The sequence below is a fragment of the Polypterus senegalus genome, chromosome 6, assembly GCF_016835505.1.
Source record: "Polypterus senegalus isolate Bchr_013 chromosome 6, ASM1683550v1, whole genome shotgun sequence".
NCBI lineage: Eukaryota > Metazoa > Chordata > Cladistia > Polypteriformes > Polypteridae > Polypterus > Polypterus senegalus.
In genome coordinates this window covers 46,759,862-46,781,678 of record NC_053159.1, presented here as the reverse complement: position 1 = coordinate 46,781,678, position 21,817 = coordinate 46,759,862, and the positions used below count along the sequence as shown (strand labels likewise).

Genomic DNA, 21,817 nt, shown 5'->3' with positions numbered 1-21,817 from the left:
TGCAGGTTTTAAGTACACCGGCACTTATTGACTTGATTGCCCCTCAGTCTTCAGAGGATTGTTCATTTTAACTTAATTTCTTATTACATTTTATAGGTATTTTGGCGCTATTCAGGACCTATGCCTCAAAACCTTTCTGAAAATGTCAAAATAATGAACTGGCTGCCACAGAATGATCTTCTAGGTATGTTGCTGTATAACATGCTTAACTACAGTAATGTGAGTTGAGTTTTTTTTTAAATCTGATTATGTAAAGAACTGATTTATTACTATAAATTGATTTAATAAAATATTTTAATGTCAATGTGTAAACAAGAGGGAAACATTGGCATAGAGAGGGCATAGGTTTTTCTGAATGTGCTACATATCTTTTTTTAAGCCTTTTTCCACTATTAAGCCCACTTCTGTGTGTCATTTAGTTTCAGCTGTATCCCAGAATGTTTGCTGGCTGCAGTCAGTCGCCACTGTTACCATTAGTACCCATGTGCAGGGAGACAATATTTATAAGACTTTGGGTAATGGGCAGCAAATGAATACAAAGGAAATTTGTAGACAAAGTGGAGAAAACAAAAAGGAAAAGGGAACACAGATACAGTGGGTTGTCTACCATATATGGCAAAATGATCACAAGTGCATTCACCTGGGAATGCAGACCCTTAGCACAGGGGTTAGCACTGTTGCCATACAGTTCCAGAAGACTGGGTGTGAATCCAAATCTAATCACGGTCTATATGGATTTAACTCCCCTATGTGTTTATTTTCTCCATATACTCTGGGTCCTATTTGGTGTATATTGTAGCCAGCATAGATTCTGCAACCTTGGATTTGATGACATGGCTGGATGGATGAAGACAAAACAGTGAGCAGCAAGCTGTTAAAGGCTAGGATCTGGAGGTCATTCCCTTGTAGACAGAACTGAATGCAGAACTGACATACCAAAAGTAGAGTGAATGGTGTTGAAAATGGGGATGGGATTGAGTAAGAATGTTGACAGCTATGAATTACAAGCTTTGAAAATGGTTAATTATTGAGATTTTCAGAATTTTTGACCAATTCTCTAACTGTATCTGAAATTATTGTTTCAAAATGCAAGACAATGAAGAATATACATAATAAGAACTTCAGAATCAATGTGACCAATTATAAGAAAACAAAACACACAACTTAAAATTTACAAATTTCTATTTCACCAACCATTATTTGAACATATGCTCTTTCTAACCTCCGTTGTCTGTCCATCTTATCTCATTTCTCTCTTGCTCTCTAATTTAAACTGGTTTCGTCTCCACCTACCTGTATGTATAAAATAAGAGTTGTCTGTTTATCATGTACCCCCTGGGCCGTGAGTTATGATGTTGTATAAAGCAACTAATGAATTGAACATGGCTACCTTGGCCTTCGAGTCCTTCTCATGGCAAGTGGCAATGTGGCCACACACTGATAGGAAAAGCACAGAGCAGCATGCAACTGACAGAAAAAGTACAGGGGTGTTTACCACTGACTGGAAAAAGCACCATTGCTGACAGGAGAAGAACCATGACAAGCTCTCCTGACAATGTAGTTACATTTCACAGGCCAACTGATCATTTTCATTGTAACAGGCATCATAAATTCTGAGTTAAACAGAAAGTCATACATGACCAAAAAATTGGAGTTGAGGGCTTCCTCTGCCATATTATTGGGCTTCTAGTCTTTTGCACTGTTATGCAACATAACTGACAAAAAAAAACGAGTGGGCAGAATGTGTGTCAGGAAAAGAGCATTGGATAGTAGTAAAGGACATTGCAGCATCCGCAGAGTGACCTGGGATGCCATGTTTTCTGAGAGGCACATATGCTACTTTTCTTCAAGGACCAGAGGTCCAAGTGTCACTAGCAGTTGTAATTGTGTTAATCATTTTAACAACCTCTTCCTTTCCATGGCATTTGAAATTACTGTATTTTCTGTTTTTACTCTTCTTTTTGTTGAGACACCATTTTTACTAACATTGAAATTTGTTGCAAAAATCCTAACCATCATTTTTTTCAATTTAAATGAGATAAAAGGTCATAGCAAACTCCTCAAGGCAATATGCCACTTGACTTGCCAATGGTCCTTACTGTTTCTCCTGCTCTTCTAAAGAACTACAATTACTTAAGTTTTCTTCCTGTTCCTGTCTTATCTTTTTGGTTTGCTGTGTCCTGTTACTTCATCTTATGGCCTTCTACTCCATATTTTTTATTTTACTAAATGCATTCTCACTTATTTGGTCCTCCCCTAACAATAGAAAGTTTCTACTTTGAAAGGCTATATGCTATATGCTGTTTTCTTTAATGGTAGGAATATGAAAATTAGTGACATAACACACATAGTGAAGAAAAATATTATAAGTAATTTTAACTTGAAACGGTTTATAGCGATAGTAAGGAGTCCTGTCACGGACAAGTAATCCAGGCTACCAGGCAGCTTGTCAGGCCATCTCCATTTCATGGTTCAAGTTTATGGTTACATGTACAGAGTGCAGTTTTAGTGCTGCTGCCTTATAGCTCTTGACTCTTAATTACAAATATTGGCCTTTCTGTTATCTGTGAAGAGATTCTGTACTGTACCCAATTTCATGACTTTTTTGTGGGTACTCTTGTTTTTTTTTTAACATGTTAGATAGATAGATAGATAGATAGATAGATAGATAGATAGATAGATAGATAGATACTTTTTTAATCCCCATGGGGAAATTCACATACTCCAGCAGCAGCATACTGATAAAAACAACATTAATTAAAGACTGATATAAATGCAGTGCAAGTTAAAAAATGCAAGGTGAAGAGTGTAAGGCAGGTATAACAGTCAATAACTTTGTATAATGTTAATGTTTTCCCCCACGGGTGGAATTGAAGAGTCGGATAGTGTGGGGGAGGAACGATCTCCTCAGTCTGTCAATGGAGTAGGACGATGACAGCAGTCTGTCGCTGAAGCTGCTACTCTGTCTGGAGATGATACTGTTCAGTGGATGCAGTGAATTCTCCATTATTGACAGGAGTCTGCTCAGCGCCTGTCGCTCCACCACAGATGCCAAACTGTCCAGCTCCGTGCCTACAATAGAGCTTGCCTTCCTCACCAGTACCAAGGTTGCTTGGTAACTCTAAATTTGAATAATATGAGTGAGTTTGGATATACAGTATGCATTGCAATGGACTGATATCAACTTGAGGGCATCATTTTTCACCTTAAACACAATTCTACTGGAGTGAACCCATAATTGGAATAATAGACTCTTAAAATAGGTTAGATTTGTGTGTTAAGGTTCAACAAATACTTACTTCTAATATAATTAAAGCCAGTAAGCTTAGAGTTAGGAGATGAGCTAGAGCAAGCTCATACTGCTGGAAGGAACACATATTTGCAAAAGAGAATGAGAGACACGGGAGTGTTTTATGGTGCTGGAATTGGGGATGCGTGGGAAAGGCATCTACTATATATGTTTTGTGAGAACACTATCTTGGTATTATTGTGAGGAAAAAAGGACCAGGAGATACAAAATGCACCCAAAATTTTGGTACAAAAAGTAAAGCAGAGATTGAAACCTGGAGGATTAAAAAAAACTAAGTAAAACCAAAATCGGAAGCAAATTAAGAAGAATTTTAAAAGATCGAGAAGTTTTAAAATATCTCATACTAGGGCCTACTTAAAAAGATGATAACAGCACTAATGTTTTTTAAGAATTTTCTCATGTTTATCCACAAAAGGATAGTGAATGGAAAAAAACTCACTGTTTTTATAAGTCAAAAGACTATGTACAGAATAAATCTCAATAGCACTACACAACCATCTCTCCAAGGCATGAACTCCAGGTGAGACCATCAGGCTTCAAAGGACAGAGTCTGTGAAATATGGCATTCTTGAGCAATTAGACTGCAGTAATATTTACTGTATCCATTGGTTCAGGGTGTTCAGAGTCAGTTGTACTGTCAGTTTTAATGCAGGAAAAACTGGAGATTGAAACCCTGCTCTCTTCGAGTTCCACATTTTTGTGCAATACACAGTACCTCATCCAAAGTCTCCTCCAAATCATATTTAGCCAGTTCATCTTTAATTTCATCTGCCGAACTGTTTCTAAATACTGTTACCAAAGTGTCATCATCCAGATTCAGCTGCCAATGTATTGAGTTAAATGATGAAATCACCTAAGGGCTTATTATCATTTATTTTTAATAATGAATTTTGTGCCATTCTAGTATGGGCTAAAATATCAAAATTTATAGCAAATTCTTTTAGAAAGGAGTCTATTTTGTATGTTCATGGGGGCCTGATGGCATATAGGGCACATGTCCATTCAAGAGTTTTATCTGTTAGCATGCACACAATTAATGCAAACTTTGATCTGTCGTTTGTGTAAGTATGGGTCTATTGATCTAAGATCAATGTGCATTGATTCACAAATCTGTGAAATTATGGATGTGCATGTGGGACTCAGTAGCACTAGCTCTTTGAACAGGAGTCTCAGAAACAACTCTTATTGTTGTGATCTTATTTAAGATATGGTGCACAGTAACTGCCAACTTACTGATTTGTTTGTTCATTCAGAGCAGCTTGTTCTTTGCAGATATGATCAATCTCTGCTACCAAATTAAACTTCCTGGCACAATTAATGATCCTGCTGTATATTTTGAGAACACTATCTTATAGTAATAATATAGTAACCAATAGCGAAACAAGGTGCAAAATCAGAGTCAAGGACTAAATGAGTTCAAAAACATGATACTCAGGCCTACTTGAAAAGAAGATAGCTACAATAAAGCTCTTTAAGAATTTTATGTTTATTGACAGAGAGATAGTGAATGAAGTTAACTTTGCAATGTTTTTACATCTTTTCCTCTGATCTCACTAACATGACCAAAATAGTCACATGACTCTTCTTAAGAGCATGTTGTAAATAACAAAAACAATGTAAATAAAAATAATATTGAATCCCCAGCCTAAAAAAAAACTATGTGCTGAATAAAATTATAAGTGTACTTAATCTTCATAATGTACTAGTCAGCAAACAACAACACAGAGTGTTGCAGTTTACTTCATTTACTTTTATTTTTTTGTCTTTATTTTGTGTATCGCAACCTTGTGCACTTATAAGCACAATTTCTGTATATGTTTGCATCCTTGGCATCATTCTGGGTACAAAGGAATTTTATATGAATGATAACTGATACTGCAATAGTAACAGAGAGAAATAATGCTTCTTCTGTTATCTTTATTTCTAGGTCATCCCAAAGTTAAAGCCTTTATAACTCATGGAGGAATCCATGGAATCTTTGAAGGAATCTGCAGTGGGGTTCCTTTGATAATGATGCCTCTCTTTGGGGACCAGCCAGACAATGGTGTTCGTATGTCACATCGAGGAACTGGCATTGTTATTGACTTTTACTCACTGACAACTGAGAAATTATTAGATGCAATTGATAAAATTGTAAATATCAAAAGGTGAGTATTTCCAAATTTTTATAGCTAAATAAAGCACTCTAAGAGTGCCTAAAGTATTCCTACTTGTGTTAGATACGGAGACACAATATTTCACATTATGTTTCATGACATCATTGTGAACAAACAGTGACCACCAGGGGTTATTACATGCTATTGGCGTACCATAAGTAATTCTTATGAGCGCACCTGATAAAGAGAAAGGTCCTGATGCACTGGTAGATGGCCTTCAAAGTCTCTCAGGGTTGCTAGAAAGTACTGTGTAGTTTCTGACTGGGAAACCTGGAACTGTGTTGGTTTCCACATAGAAATGGAGAGAAATATATGTCAACATTGTTGGCCATACCAAGAAACACAGTTACATAGACGTAATTGATTAAATAAGGCAAGGAAAAAAATTAAAATTAATTCCAAGCAAAAAGAATCAAAAAGTGATGGATATAAAGGATCAAAGAAAAAAATACTAACCAAATGATAGATTTCAAAAAAAGGTCCAAAATTTTAAATAAGGCGAATGTATAAAAATTATTTTAAATACATAAGTCAAAAAAGTTAACAAGAATATATAAAAAATGCAGCCAGTCCAAATTCCAAATTTAATAAAAAATTAAAAAACTAAAAAAAAAGCAAATAATAAAATAGTGAAACACTCTCGGTACCTAAACTAATAAGTATGATACATCAAGGAGCATCAGCAAATTAAACCAGGAGACTAGATGAGAGCATTGTGTCTAGTGAATCCAGCGACTTCATAGATCTGACCTTCATCATGGAAGTAATTCTGGGGTATGTTTAAGAAGAAACCAAGGTATTTGTTTTAAAGGGTTTCCTGTGCACGTTGACCAATAAATATAGAATGCTGATTCAGCTTCAGTGGCATCCATCCCTTGTGTATCTTTTCAAAATAAAACACACCTTTATTTGTTAACCTTGGATTCTTCGACATTACTTCAGGTATGAATTCAGTGGGATATTTGCAATATGAGCACTAATGCTGGCTCTCTGTCTTCTAATATTTGTAACTTATTGTATTATCATGTAGTAAGCTAGGTTCAGTACATCCATTATGGAATGGCCTACTCTTATGCAACCTAAGCTTAGGACACACACATACAAGGACCACTTAAGCACTGATTTTGAGTGATACCTGTATAGCCTTTCCCTCTTGAGTTGATGTCCCTTATTTGTTGCTACTTGCCAACTTCCATGCTGGTCAATATCGGAGGCGTCTCTCCTCAGCTGCTAACCCTATGGGAAAGAAATGGCATTCTTCCTACACTAGTTTGTGATGGAGGCTAAAATTATGCTCAGAAAATAACTGTATTAAAGGAATGCACAAAATATTGATCTTTTATTAATTGCTTCATTTTGTTGCTGTGTATTTGTAATATCTAGCATTTTGTGATACTGTAGGTTGTATGATAGTTTTTTAGATAATGAGTTTGATGAATGTTTAAAAGAAAGAAATGGGTTTCTGACAGTAAGCATACAGTAAAAATTTTAAGTGAAGTGTACAAAGTGTAAATAGAGGCATTGTAAGGTAAGAGGTTTTTTTATGCATGGCATGTTTCACTAATAAGAATGGCTGTATTTTATGATGTTACAAGCCTATTTGGATTGCTGTTATTTATAAGAACTCCTTTTGAGCAGTACTTTGGTGTGTGCAGTTTGTGTTAAGGTAGCTGAAGCCTCTGCATCAATGTGGTTATAACTGATTGCACAATAGTGCTTTGATATAACCTGCAGTTCTACTGCTGCTTGATACTCTGTGATATCAGAAGCATGGATTTAGTTTTACAGGTAGAAATTATGAACCTCTGGAAGTAGAACAAGTTTTAAAAGCATAGGCAGCCTCAGGGAGTCTTGGTGGCCGACATGAATAGATAAGCAAATTAGTTCTGGTCGGGGATGAAGTGGAGGCTGAGTCATAGCATAGGGCTGCAGTGAAAAACTGACTACACCCTCACTTTTCCAAGAGGAATTTAAAGGACCAGTGGCTGGCTGAAATTCAGGGCTAGTACACCATGCTGTATCTTTGCTAACAGATGCACAGAATGGCCATACTGCAGAAGAGACCACGCTGCACCAGAGATCAATCAACATGCTAAGACAAAGATCCACCTGGTAGTGTAAACAAGCAATTGTTTATTATTCAGGATGTATTTATCGTGATCTGGGGAATTTTTCTAAACAAGATCCCATAATGAGGCCTCTAAAGCAGCTGGAGAACAAGCCCTCAAAATGGGTAACTTTCCTAATATACTTCCTCAAAACCTTTCCAAAAAGCCTCACAACAAAAAGAGTAACCAGGTAGGACAAACAAAGAATCTTTATATAATAAATTACTTATTTTACAAAAAATGCAAGATGCTCACAGGAGCCCAGAAACACATAAGAAGTTGCCTTAAAAATAGACAATCCAGTGGCAACCAGGTTCCAATACAAAAATCCAAACAGAGGTGAAAAAAGAGAGAAAAGAAGTTAAAATATAGTAATTCAACAAATCACTGTGCAATAATCAAAGAGGATTCACCAACACCTAGCGCATACAACATGCTGCAAGAAACTCTGTGTTATCTGAGCCTTTAAAGGGATAAGTGCAGTCCTTTGAAACAGGTGGACACGTGTCCCCATCCCAAGAATCACCTACAAAATACAAGGCACATGATACAGCAAGCATAGACACACAGAACCTAAAAATAGGCAAAAGTAATAAAAAACACAATGATACAATTAATAAACATAAAAAACAATATTAACATAAAGAAATCAAACAAGACATAAAAAGGGAATTTGAACACAAGCCAAGAGAGGAATCCTGACTGAAACATAACAGTATTGGTATTATTTGAAATAAATGCCTGAAAAAGACAAAAGATTTTTGAAAGGTACCAGAAGAGAAAATGGCACCAGAGATATACAAGGGTTATTAATCAAAAGCCATTCCTATCTTTCATCAAAACAAAAAGGGCAAAACTGAAATAGTCATCAAAAGTCAGAAAGTAAGAGGTCATCTTCAGCTGGAAAATGCTAAGGAACGATTTCAGAGTTCACAGGTTTATATGCAATCTTAAATAAATCTGAAGTAAAAAGAGTGATCTTTAAATAGCCACATAAATGATGTCATTGCCACTCCATTCCTGTGAATTATGGCAAACATTGCCTTGATGACGTACAATACAATTCACAAAGTAGCAGTGCCTGTTGCACATGTAAAATTGCATTAAACGATAAAATACAAATGAATCAACTTTTTAACGAAGTCTACAGGTAAAAAAACAAACTGCAGAGAGAGATTTTTTTGGGTCTGAAAACCAATAAAGAGGCACTCAGAAGACCAAGATCACTTAAGAAAAATGCACAAAAAAAATTAAAGAATAATCCAGTCATTATTTACTCAGCTAATACAGTATTGTGGGCACAATCAGAAACCCTAAGTTAATCTATGCATAAATAATAGTGTAATTGCATGGGTTTATAGATGTGAAAAATACCTGAAAGTATTTAACTATAATAGCAGTCATCTGTTTCAGTGACCAGGCTGTTAAGGGTTGGTTTATACTTCATGCTCAGAATGCATACACGCATGCATCATGGCTGCCATGTGTTCCCAGCATTCATTTGATGTGTCCTCTGAGCACGTCCTCAGAAATTCACGTGACGCGTGCACAAGTTGCAGTACCAGCAAAATGTTGGGGGGCGCAGTGTGATGAAGTCGGAACGTGATATCAGAGGTTCTGTTTACTATCTAGATGTGAGAGAAAGCCACAATGTAGATCCTACAGTGTGTGTGCTGCGATGTGGTAAAGGAAAATGCAGACATACTAATGCATACGTGGTGCTTTTATATTCAGGCGTCAGAATGTGATGACACAATACATTTTAAAAGTCTCACATACCATCTTCTCTACTGTCTTTTTTTGTACCTTCACAACAGCATCAGAATTTATGGTAGTGTATTTGAGACACAAAAAAAAAAGTTAGGGACACAGTGAAAAGGTGTATCTTGTGATTAAACTGGAAATTTCAGCTTAAATCTAGAAATGTCCACTTTAATCCCGTAGTTTATTTTATCATTGAAGCAGACCACTGTAAGCGTCATCTTAAAACCGAGCCAGTTGTTAATCGCTATGTGCTTTTGGGGCTGCCTTCTGCATTGACAGCAGCGGCAAGCAGCAATCGCCATACAGAACACATTAAATTTATGATATTCCAGCTCTCTACACATTTTGAATCTTTAGATATATACTTAATATCACTTTCATGATGAAATGTATTAAAGTATGTATATTACATTTTACACATAAGTCATTAACTTCATTTAAATAAAGAATACTGTTAATAATTACACATGTGGGGGCGGCACAGTGACAGAGCGGTAGTGCTGCTGCCTCGCAGTAGGGAGTCACGTCCCTGGTGTTACCTACCTGGTGTTTGCACGTTTTCCTGATGGATATGCACAGTGTGCTCTGGTTTCCTTTCAAAGACATGAAGGTTTAGGGATTTGGTGATGCTAAAATGACGCTAGTGTGAGTGTTTGTATTCACCTTGCGATTAGCTGATGTCCCATCCAGCGATTATTTCTGCCTCGTGCCCAATGCTAGCTAGAATGGGCACATCCCTGGATTGATGGATGTAATCGTTAAATATCCATCCTTTTCGGCTATATTGTGGCAAGGTGTCCTTGGAATCTAATGTAAGTTTCAGGCAATTCACAACACAGAGAAGTCAAACGTTTTCTCACTGTGATGATATTTCGCACTGCCACCTGGTGGAATCTTCCAGATTTACATAAACTACACACGTAAATATAAACAGTACAACGCTTCTGTAGAAGTAGCATCCACAGGTGCACGCATTGCATCCTGTGAAGTATAAACCCGGCCTAAGAGTAAACGTACCAAAGCTGTAGTTAGGATGTGGGGCATTCCATTCTGGTTTATGTAATAGAGTCTAAAAGCAAAAATGAGGTTGTCATAAGTCCTTACCACAATGAAACAATATGCCTAATTACTTCATTATCATAATCACTTCAGATGTACAGACAAAGAGTGCTATTTATTAAAATACATTTACAACAGCAAAATATAAAAGAATGTTAACAGAGTCTGGATATAAAGACCTGATAAAAATGCTCCCTTGTTTCAAAGTCAAGACGTTTCACGCTGGTCAAATAATAAGCAATAGTTTTTGTAAGGATATGATAGCTAAAGAGTAGCACCACAAAAAAAAAATGTATATAATTATTTCAGAACTTGTACTGGTACATGGACATTGTCTCTGAAGTCCAGGCTGATGGAGTTTGCCTAGCCTCATGTGAAATGTCTTTTATGCCACATTTTCCATATGGAGTTACCCACCCAGTGATGTTACACATAGATAACAACAACAACAACATTTATTTATATAACACATTTTCATACAAAAAATGTAGCTCAAAGTGCTTTACATAATGAAGAACAGAAAAATAAAAGACACAGTAAGAAAATAAAATAAGTCAACATTAATTAACATAGAATAAGAGTAAGGTCCGATGGCCAGGGAGGACAGGAAAAACAAAAGAAAACTCCAGACAGCTGGAGAAAAAATAAAATCTGCAGGGATTCCAGACCATGAGACCACCCAGTCTCCTCTGGGCATTCTACCTCACATAAATGAAACAGTCCTCTTCGTATTTAGGGTTCTCACAGAAGGACTTGATGATGATGGTCATGTAGACTTGTGGCTTTTAGTCCATCAATTTTGAAGCATCATGATGCTTTGAGTAGGTGGTGGTGGCGCGGGCCGCCACCACAAAGAAACCAGAAAAAAAACAGAAGAAAGAGTAGGGGTCAGTACGGATTTTAGAGCCACCATGAATAGTTATTATGATGAATTGAACATACAGAGTATCAGGATTAAGTTAAAGTGAAGTTATAAGAAGGCCATGTTAAAGTAATGTGTTTTCAGCAGTGTTTTAAAGTGCTCTACTGTATTAGCCTGGTGAATTCCTATTGGCAGGCTATTCCAGATTTTAGGTGCATAACAGCAGAAGGCTGCCTCACCACTTCTTTTAAGTTTTGCTTTTGGAATTCTAAGGAGACACTCATTTGAGGATCTAAGGTTACGATTTGGAATATAGGGTGTCAGACATTCCGATATATAAGATGGAGCGAGATTATTTAAGGCTTTATAAACCATAAGCAGAATTTTAAAGTCAATCCTGAATGACACAGGTAACCAGTGTAGTGACATCAAAACTGGAGAAATGTGCTTGGATTTTCTTTTCCTAGTTAGGATTCTAGCAGCTGCATTCTGCACTCGTTGCAAATGATTTATGTCTTTTTTGGGTAGTCCTGAGAGGAGTGCGTTACAGTAATCTAGTCGACTGAAAACAAAAGCGTGAATTAATTTCTCAGCATCTTTCAATGATATAAGAGGTCTAACTTTTGCTATGTTTCTTAAGTGAAAAAATGCTGTCCTAGTGGTCTGATGAATATGTGATTTAAAATTCAGATTACAGTCAACAGTTACCCCTAAGTTTTTTACTTCCGTCTTGACTTTTAATCCTAATGCATCAAGTTTATTTCTGATAACCTCATTGAATCCATTATTGCCAATCACTAAAATTTCAGTTTTCTCTTTATTTAGCTTGAGAAAATTACTATTCATCCATTCAGAAATACAAGTAAGACATTGTGTTAGTGTGTTAGTCGGAGTCATCAGGTGCTATTGATAAGTACAGCTGTGTGTCATCAGCATAGCTGTGGTAGCTCACGTTGTGCCCTGAGATAATCTGACCTAACGGAAGCATGTAGATTGAGAAGAGCAGCGGACCCAGGATAGAGCCTTGTGGAACACCATATAGGATATCATGTGTCTTTGAGTTGTGATTACCACAACTAACAAAGAATTTTCTCCCTGCCAGGTAGGATTCAAACCAATTTAAGACACTGCCAGAGAGGCCCACCCATTGACTAAGGCGATTTCTAAGAATATTGTGATCAATGGTGTCAAATGCAGCACTCAGATCTAAGAGGATGAGAACAGATAAATGGCCTCTGTCTGCATTTACCCGCAAGTCATTTACTACTTTAACGAGTGCAGTTTCTGTGCTGTGATTTGTTCTAAAACCTGACTGAAATTTATCAAGAATAGCATGTTTATTGAGGTGGTCATTTAACTGCATAATGACTGCCTTCTCTAGAATTTTACTTAAGAAGGGCAGGTTAGAGATGGGTCTAAAATTTTCAAAGCAGAGGGGTCAAGATTATTTTTCTTGAGTAGGGGTTTAACTACAGCAGTCTTAAGACAGTCTGGGAAGACCCCGTATTTAATGACGAATTTACTGTGTCAAGAATATTATCAATTAGCACGCCTGATACTTCTTTGAAAAAACTTGTTGGTACTGGGTCAATGATGCAGGTGGAGGGTTTCATTTGAGAGATTATTCTATGTAAATCAGGTAAATCTAGAATTTAATTTGTTTATAACGGAGTACTGGGGCTTAGGTGGATCTGCAGTGTTGGGGAGATGTACTATGTTATTTCTAATATCATTGATTTTTTGATTGAAAAATACAGCAGTAGCCTCACAGGTTTCACTGGAAGTATTTTGGAGGCATTCCTTTGTATTACCTAGGTTTAGCAGACGATCAATTGTAGAAAATAAGACTCTGGGATTACTAGCATTGTTATTTATAATCTTAGAGAAATAGCAGCCTCTCAAGACGGACTGTGTTATTGTATTCTGTTATTTTAACCTTCAATATCTCATAGTGGATAATCAGTTTAGTTTTCCTCCATTTACGCTCAGCTCTATGACATGTTCTTTTTAAATCAGACACTCTTTGGGTCTTCCATGGTATAACAATGCTAGAAGATTTTTTAACTATCTTTTCAGGTGCAACTGTGTCAACAGCAGCTCTCACTTTAGAATTAAATTTTTCCACCTTACTATTTACATTATCCTCGCTATTATAGTTGGCACTATAAACGGACTGATTGCTTAGAATGTTTGTAAGTTTTAAAGCTGCTGATGAGTCAAAGAAGCGTTTTTTAACAATATGCTTCTCATGAGTACTTTCTATCTTTATTTCTATATTAAATAGTAAAAGAAAGTGGTCTGAAAGACCAATATCAATGATCTGCTGTATATCAACTTTAGTCCTTTAGTAATCACTAAGTCTAACGTATGACCTGCTTTATGTGTAGGCTGATTAACGCTGTCTCAAATCGAAAGAGTCCAGGAGGTTCATGAATTCCTTTACTTTTAGGTCACACTGATTATCAATGTGAAAGTTAAAGTTGCCGACTATTAAGAGTGTGTCATAGTTTGTAATTAAAATTGACATTAAGTCAGAGAATTCCTCAAAGAAAGACGCGTTAAATTTAGGAGGTCTATACACGGATAATACTAGAACGTGAGAATCTCCATGAATAACAATGGTGAGATACTCAAAGGACTTGAATTTACCAAAACTAACATCTTTACACTTTAACCGCAGGTAAATGTTTGCCAAGCCACCCCCCTTTTTTCCCTGGCGATCTATACGAATAAAACTCTAATCCAGAGGCACAGATTCGATTAAAACAGCCGCGCCGTCCGAGCTAAGCCACGTTTCACTTAGTGCAATAAAATCAATTTTTCTATCACTAATAAGATCGTTGATTAAAAACGTCTTGTTAGTTAAAGCTCTAACATTTAATAGTGCCATATTTAATGTTTCTGAGGGGCTGAATTCTATGCGCGTTATTGATATTTGGAACAGAAACTAGATTTATTTTTGTTAGCGCCGCTCTGTGTGTATTTTTTATGTAATCTACAATCTGTTTTTATAGTTTTAATGCATTGTTCATCTAAAGTAGTAATTGCAATTAAATTATTGGTGTTTATGCCGCACTGCCTAGATTTTTTTATGTGCACTAAGATTGGTTATTAAAGTATTAATGTTGTGCACTTTTATGGAAGACTTTGTTAAGCCATTATCATGTCCTAGCAAAGCAGTAGCATTATGGAAGGGGTTTAAAGTAAAAATAGACAGTCAAGATAGACGAATTACCTTAGCGATATTTTCAGAGAGGACCTGGGCATCGAATCTATTCGGATGCAGGCCATACCGTTTGAAGAAACGCAGCCTTTCCCAAAAGAGGTCCCAGTTGTCGATGAACCCGATGTCTTGTTTCTCGCAGAAGCTTTTCAGCCAGTTGTTTAATCCCAGCAGACGACTGTAGTATTCATTTGATCGTCTGACGAGAGGTAATGGACCCGAAATGAAGATCTTTGCTGATGGGGTCCTCTCCTTCGTGTCTTTAATTAGTGCTGTGAAGTCAGCCTTGAGAATCTCCGACTGTCGGTGCCTTATGTCGTTTACGCCGGCCTGTAATATAATGGATCCAACTGCCCTCTTGTGCTTCTTGTAGATGGTCGGCGCACGTCTCATCACATCTCGGACTTGGCACCGGGAAAACAAGAAACAAAAGATTTTCGATTAGGGCATGTGATATTGAGGTTTCGTACAATCGAATCACCTACCATGATTACATAACCCCTGGTTGAAGGCAAACTGGGGACGCGGAGAGGATCAAACTGGTTCTGGGTTGAGATGCTCGCCTGTGCCGATGAAGGTGTTCTAGCCTTGAACCCCCGCCTGCATAGCTGAAACACACCGAGGTCTTCATCGGTGTCATCGTCGATCCTACAAGGCGCGGGGGTGAAGCTTACTTGTCCTTGGAAGTGAGCGGCACAACGCGGGGTTGATGTTACGTCAACTTCATATGTCGAGGATGGTTTATCCAGCAGCCGAGCCTTCAAATCCCTAATGTACCTTCGTCTGGACAGGAGTTTCTAAATCTGTTTGTCGAGTGCCTGGAATTCTTCTACAACAACGGCAACGCGAGTCATCTCACTGTCGGCCATTGTCTGCTTCTACTTCTGCTTCCACTTCGTGCCCTAGGAAAGAATGAGAGAGAGATTGGTTAGTCGAGAGATACCTGATTAACTACTCTGATGTAGGATGTTTTGTTCCGGAAGCTTTAATTATATAAGTATGTACAAAAACCTTATCTTCACAAAAGTGTTTATCTGTACTATGGCCAATATGTGGGAATAGGGATAGATACTTCCCACCTGGTTTTGGAGCTATAAACTGACTAGCTATTCCAATCTAAGATTTTAATATGAGTTACAGTATATACTGAGATAAAGTGAAAAAAAGAAAATATAGATTTAGACAAAATACACTGAATTATCTCTCAATTATAAAAAAAAAATCTTGGAAGGAGACGAGATGTGATTTTCTCACAGAGTCACTTTCACATCCCGCGTGACAAGACGCACGGGGCAGGAAATAAAACACAAAGAATAGATGACAAAGTAGAAAGTCATAAAGAATCAGAAATGTTGCTGCAGTACACATGCAGAGCAGGTTAGAGATAATGGAAGTACAAAAATTTGAAAGTCTCAAAAAAATGATAGTGAAGATCGAATTTGCACAAACAAACAGAAATTACTATTCGGTGAAAAAAAGGAACAGCGAAAAGAGATTGAATATATTATTCGGATTTAAACTTTAAGTTGGAGACTTTTAGATCATCTAATTCGTGTTGCCATCAGGGAAAAGTAGTGTTTCTTCCCATTGAAGAGGCGTATGCGCAAGAATTAAAAGATTTGTTGTTTGGTGAAAGTGAAATCCCGCAAGAAAAAATTTCAAACTCCACGAGACAAGAGCTTATGCAAAGAGATTTGGAAAAGTCCTGCCCACATAACCACGCACACGGTTCAATCATTTCTCCTTTGTGTGAATGCTATTTTCAGGCGCATTTCTTGTAGAGGAAGAGAAACAATATTCACTCATGGGCAGTTGTACGTTGCATTGTCACGATGTAATTCCAAACACAGAATCAAATTTCAATGCAATATTGACGGAAAGGTAAAAGCGAAAAGAGATTGAATACATGGACATAGGTGATATGACAGAAGTATGTAGATATTGTTTGCCTTTAAACTTTAAGTTGGAGACTTGTAGATCGTCTAATCCGTGTTGCCATCCGGGAAAAGTGGTGTTTCTTCACAAATTAATGAGGCATATCCACGAGAATGAAAAGTTTTGTTGTTTGGTGAAAGTGAAATCCACATATGCGTGCAGCAGAGACACAAAGTTGCTGGCATGTAGCGCTGGTGGGGGGGGTTGGTTTTTTAGTAAACCAAAATATAAATGTGACCCACTACACTTTATTTTTATGTGAAACATCTGTGAGTAAAGTTCCAGAATTGTTAAAAAGTTCGCAGTTCATGTCAGTTTACTGAAACTCGAACAACAGCAAAAAACAGTTTGCTCACAAAATGCCAATGCACAGCTATATATGCCCAGATAATGAAGAGAGATTTTTCAGTGGATTATTAGAATCTGTTAAATATGATTTTTTTCCTTATATGTTTAAAATTGAAAAATATCCTGAAAAAGCTTTTATTATAATATACCATTTGTTCTTGTATGAATTACAGTCGGCCCTCGTTTATTGCAGTTAATCAGTTCCAGACTCTACCGTGATAAATAAATTTCCGCGAAGTAGGATTCTTTATTTATAAATCAAATATTTTCGCAGTTAGAGCATAGCCTTCTAAATACGTTTTTTAACATTATTAGAGCCCTCTAGACATGAAATAACACAGTCACAATTACACTCGTATTACCCAATATATTAGACAAAATAAGAGAAAATAAGACATATTAGACATTACAAATATCATATTACCAGTAATCCCTCCTCGATCCTGGGGGTTGCGTTCCAGAACCCCCTGTGAAAGGTGAAAATCCACAAAGTAAAAACCATACGTTTATATTGTTATTTTTATATTGTCACGCTTGGGTCACAGATTTGCATAGAAACACAGGAGGTTGTTGAGACAGTGACTTTAAAACACTGCAAACAAACATTTGTCTCTTTTTCAAAAGTTTAAACTGTGCTCCATGACAAGACAGAGATGACAGTTCCGTGTCACAATGAAAAGAATGCAAGCATATCTTCCTCTTCAAAGGAGTGCACGTCAGGAGCAGAGAATGTCAGAGAGAGAGTGAGAGAAACAGAGACAGAAAAGCAAACAATCAAAAATCAATAGGTGCTTTTCGGGCTTTTAAGTATGCAAAGCACCGCCCGACAAAGCAGCTGCAAGGAAAGGAGCAATGTGAAGGTAGTCTTTCAGCATTTTTTAGAGGAGCGTCCATATCCTCTAGGCCAGTGTGCAAGCAGCGCCTCTACTCACACCCCCTCCATCTGGATGTCAGAGAGAGACAGAGAGAGAAAAGCAAACAATCAAAAATCAATACGTGCTGTTTGGGCTTTTAGGTATGCGAAGCACCATGTGGGAAGCATATCATATATCATTGAGGAGTTTTATTTAATACGTAATACGTGCTCTGATTGGGTAGCTTCTCAGCCATCTGCCAATAGTGTCCCTTGTATGAAATCAACTGGGCAAACCAACTGAGGAAGCATGTACCATAAATTAAAAGACCCATTGCCTACAGAAATTCGTGAACATGCGAAAAATCCGTGATATACAGTATATTTAGATATGCTTACATATAAAATCCTCAATGGAGTGAGGCCGCGAAAGTCAAAGCACGATATAGCGAGGGATCATTGTACTGTTACATATCCCATATAAAGTAAAAACACAACAACCCTGGAGTTGGAGTTGCTGAATCGAACAACGGAGCTCTAGATTTAAAGCGCAGTCCAGGCAGTGCTTGAAGGGAATTTGGACATTCTGTATGTGAGTTTTCCATCAGGTAAAATGGTTTTCCTGCCACATTCTAAATATGTGCATGTCATATTAAATTGATGACTTTAAAAATGCTCAGTATTAGTGAATATCCCTGTGATGGACTGGAGCCCCATCCAGAGTTATATCTCACCTTGCTTCTGATGCTACTTGGATTGGGCACTATCTCACTATGACCCTGAATTGGATAGGGAGTGTTAGAAAATGAATGGATGGATATATATAACAAGTGGCAATTCTCCTCGTGTGGAAAATAGTCAATTTTTGAACTGCAGACTGTTTATATTGAGTTTTAATTATTTTGTTCAAATGAACCATGATTGACTGAATTCACTGGACTTTAATTACAGGCATCACACACCTTTCTTGTACATTCTGTACCAGTAATTTAGGCTTCTCTCTGTTACAGCTGGTTTGTTTTGCAGTTTATTTATGACCTGGTAATGTGAAATAAGTACAAATGGCACAGAACTATTAATTCATAACCTGGAAATGAATGGACATTGTAGGACTAGGATTTACAGAATTAGTTTACAGCTTGAGAAAGGAAGAAGTGAGGAGGTATTTAAAAGTCCAAACATTTTGATTCATTTGCCATGAAGATGAATCAAATGTGGGCAATGTCATATGTCCCGAAACCCTGCAAGTCCATTTTAACATAAATATAGCTTGTCCGAGAGACCAAAACTATGACATAGAATGCAATGTCAGAAACTTAAACACATGTGACCATTTCATTTGGACGTTGGAAAATGTAACTTAAGAATAACACTCAAAAGTTACCCAGGACAACATCCACCCATTGACATTTCTGATTTTCAGTAGGCTTTCCTAAGTCTGTTTATGACATATCTAAAGAACTCCGAATCCAGCTCAGGGCAGCAAGGGAGCAGTACAGGTGAAAGTTAGAGCAGAAGTTGCAGAATAACAGCATGAAGGAAGTGTGGGATGGGATGAAGATCATCACTGGCTGCAGCTTGAAGCGGAGTGCCACCATCGAGAGACGTGGAGAGACCAAACCAGATGAACAGCTTCTTTAACAGGTTTGACCACCCTAACCCACTCTCACATCGGAGTACTGCAACCTCCACCCATCCTTCTGCTGATACCAGCATGGGAGAGAGTTTCCCCCCACCCACAATTACAGCAGCCCAGGTAAGCAGAGAGCTGAGGAGACTTCGTGCCAGCAAAGCAGTGGGTTCAGATGGAGTATCGCCACAACTGCTGAAGGCCTGTGCGTTGGAACTGAGGAGTCTTCTACAGCGCATCTTCAACCTGAGCCTGGAACAGGGGAGAGTCCCGAGGCTTTGGAAAACATCTTGCATCACCCCAGTCCCAAAGGTATCACGTCCAAGTGAGCTGAATGACTTCTGGCCTGTCGCTCTGTTGTCACATGTGATGAACACAATGGAGCAGCTGCTGCTTCACCACCTGAGGGCACAGGTTTGCCATGCCCTCGACCCTCTGCAGTTCGCATACCAGGAGAAGGTGGGAGTGGAGGATGCCATCATCTATATGCTACACCGATCCCTCTGGGAGTAGATTCATACTTGGTGGCATGGATCGTCGACTATCTTAAAGACAGACCTCAGTATGTGCATCTCAGGAACTGCAGGTCTGACATTGTGGTCAGCAACACAGGAGCGCCGCAGGGGACTGTACCTTCTCTGGTCCTGTTTAGCCTATATACATCAGACTTCCAATACAACTCGGAGTCCTGCCACGTGCAAAAGTTCACTGACGACACTGCTATCGTGGGCTGCATTAGGATTGGGCAGGAGGAGGAGTATAGGAAGCTAATCAAAGACTTTGTTAAAATGGTATGACTCAAACCACTTACAACTGAACACCAGCAAAACGAAGGAGCTGGTAGTGGATTTTAGGAGGACCAGGCCCCTCATGGACCCCATGATCATCAGAGGTGACTGTGTGCAGAGGGTGCAGACCTATAAATACCTGGGAGTGCAGCTGGATGATAATTGGACTGGACTGCCAATACTGATGCTCTGTGCAAGAGAGGACAGAGCCGACTATACTTCCTTAGAAGGCTGGCATCTTTCAACATCTGCAATAAGGTGCTGCAGATGTTCTATCAGACGGTTGTGGCGAGTCCCCTCTTCTACGCGGTGGTGTGCTGGGGAGGCAACATAAAGAAGGTAGGCTCTGTTTGAGGCACAGAGCTGGACAGTTTGACATCTGTGGCAGATCAATGGGCGCTGAACAGGCTCCTGTCAAGCATGGAGAATCCACTCCAGACATGCAGTATCATCTCCAGACAGAGGAGCAGTTTCAGTGACAGACTGCTGTCACTGTCCTGCTCCACTGACAGACTGAGGAGATCGTTCCTCCCCCACACTATGCGACTCTTCAATTCCACCTGGGGTAAACGTTAACATTATACAAAGTTCTAATACAAATATCTATCTATCTATCTATCTATCTATCTATCTATCTATCTATCTATCTATCTATCTATCTATCTATCTATCTAAGTCACTCATTGATAATTAGAACAACTGCAGTAAAAGTACAACATTGTTTGGTCAGTAAGCAGCAAATAAACAAAAGAGATGTGCTTATAAATGTGTCGTGATGACACCCTCATGTTTGTTAGTGCTGGTGACAGTGAGTCCCTACATAGAGAATCCTATGCTGAATATTGTGGAGTGACTGGCAATTGGCACCACTTGAGACTTTGTCTAGTTAGGACCTCTATATGTATGTGTGGAGTGATTTCAGTGTGTTATTCTTCAAGGGCAGACGTAGAGTAACCCAATAAACGTTCCTGGTAATTCTCACAAACTTCACGATAACACAGTAATTCTTCTGGGCTCCTAAGCTTCCTGGTCAAAGTTGGTAATCATCTGTGTTTTTTTTTATTAATTTTAAAACATTTATTTTTCTTCTTTAGCTACAAAGAAAATATGGCAACACTATCTAAAATTCATAAGGACCGTCCAATAGAGCCTTTGGATCTTGCTGTTCATTGGATAGAGTTTGTCATGGAGCACAAAGGAGCAGAACACCTCAGACCAGCAGCTCACCATTTGAACCGGATTCAGTACCAAAGTCTAGATATACTTGTACCAGTGATTTTTATACCACTGCTGATTACCATAATGGTTTTGAAATGCTGCTTACAATACATTAGACATCCATAGGAAACAAAATATTTCTAAAGGAATTAAATGCAAGTCTAACCTACTTCTTTACAGTGAAACTGGACATGTAAACACCCACATGTGCAGCATTACAATGAAAAGATATATGGTATAAAATGAATGATAACTTTTAAATGTTTGTCTAATAGCGCATTTTGTTCTTTTGTGTGCATTAATACTGTAATAACTATGCTCCTCATTTGATGCTATTGACAATTAATCTCAACAAATCTTCAAACGTACGAGTCAAGACATGATCAGCATAAAGACAGCTCATTATTTTTGAATATTTTGTTTTTACATAAGCACATAAAAGGTAGCTCACTTTGCAAAAGAATGATTTTGTTCAAGATTCATGTAAAGCTGTAATGTATTTCTATCACCTCCTTTAAAAACAAGACTTCTTTATTTGTGGATTGCTGTATTTGTGTTTGTTT

At 38.0% G+C, this 21,817-nt stretch overlaps 1 protein-coding gene across 1 annotated transcript in view; it reads left to right on the top strand.

Moving 5' to 3' along the window:
* LOC120531020 (UDP-glucuronosyltransferase 1-6-like) overlaps nt 1–21,817 on the top strand; it is a 37,707-nt gene extending 15,890 nt beyond the window's left edge. Inside the window, exons 3-5 of the mRNA XM_039755961.1 lie at nt 97–184; nt 5,238–5,457; nt 21,131–21,817. Coding sequence (XP_039611895.1) covers nt 97–184; nt 5,238–5,457; nt 21,131–21,380 — 558 coding nt within the window. The 3' untranslated portion in view covers nt 21,381–21,817. The remainder of the gene's footprint in view (nt 1–96; nt 185–5,237; nt 5,458–21,130) is intronic.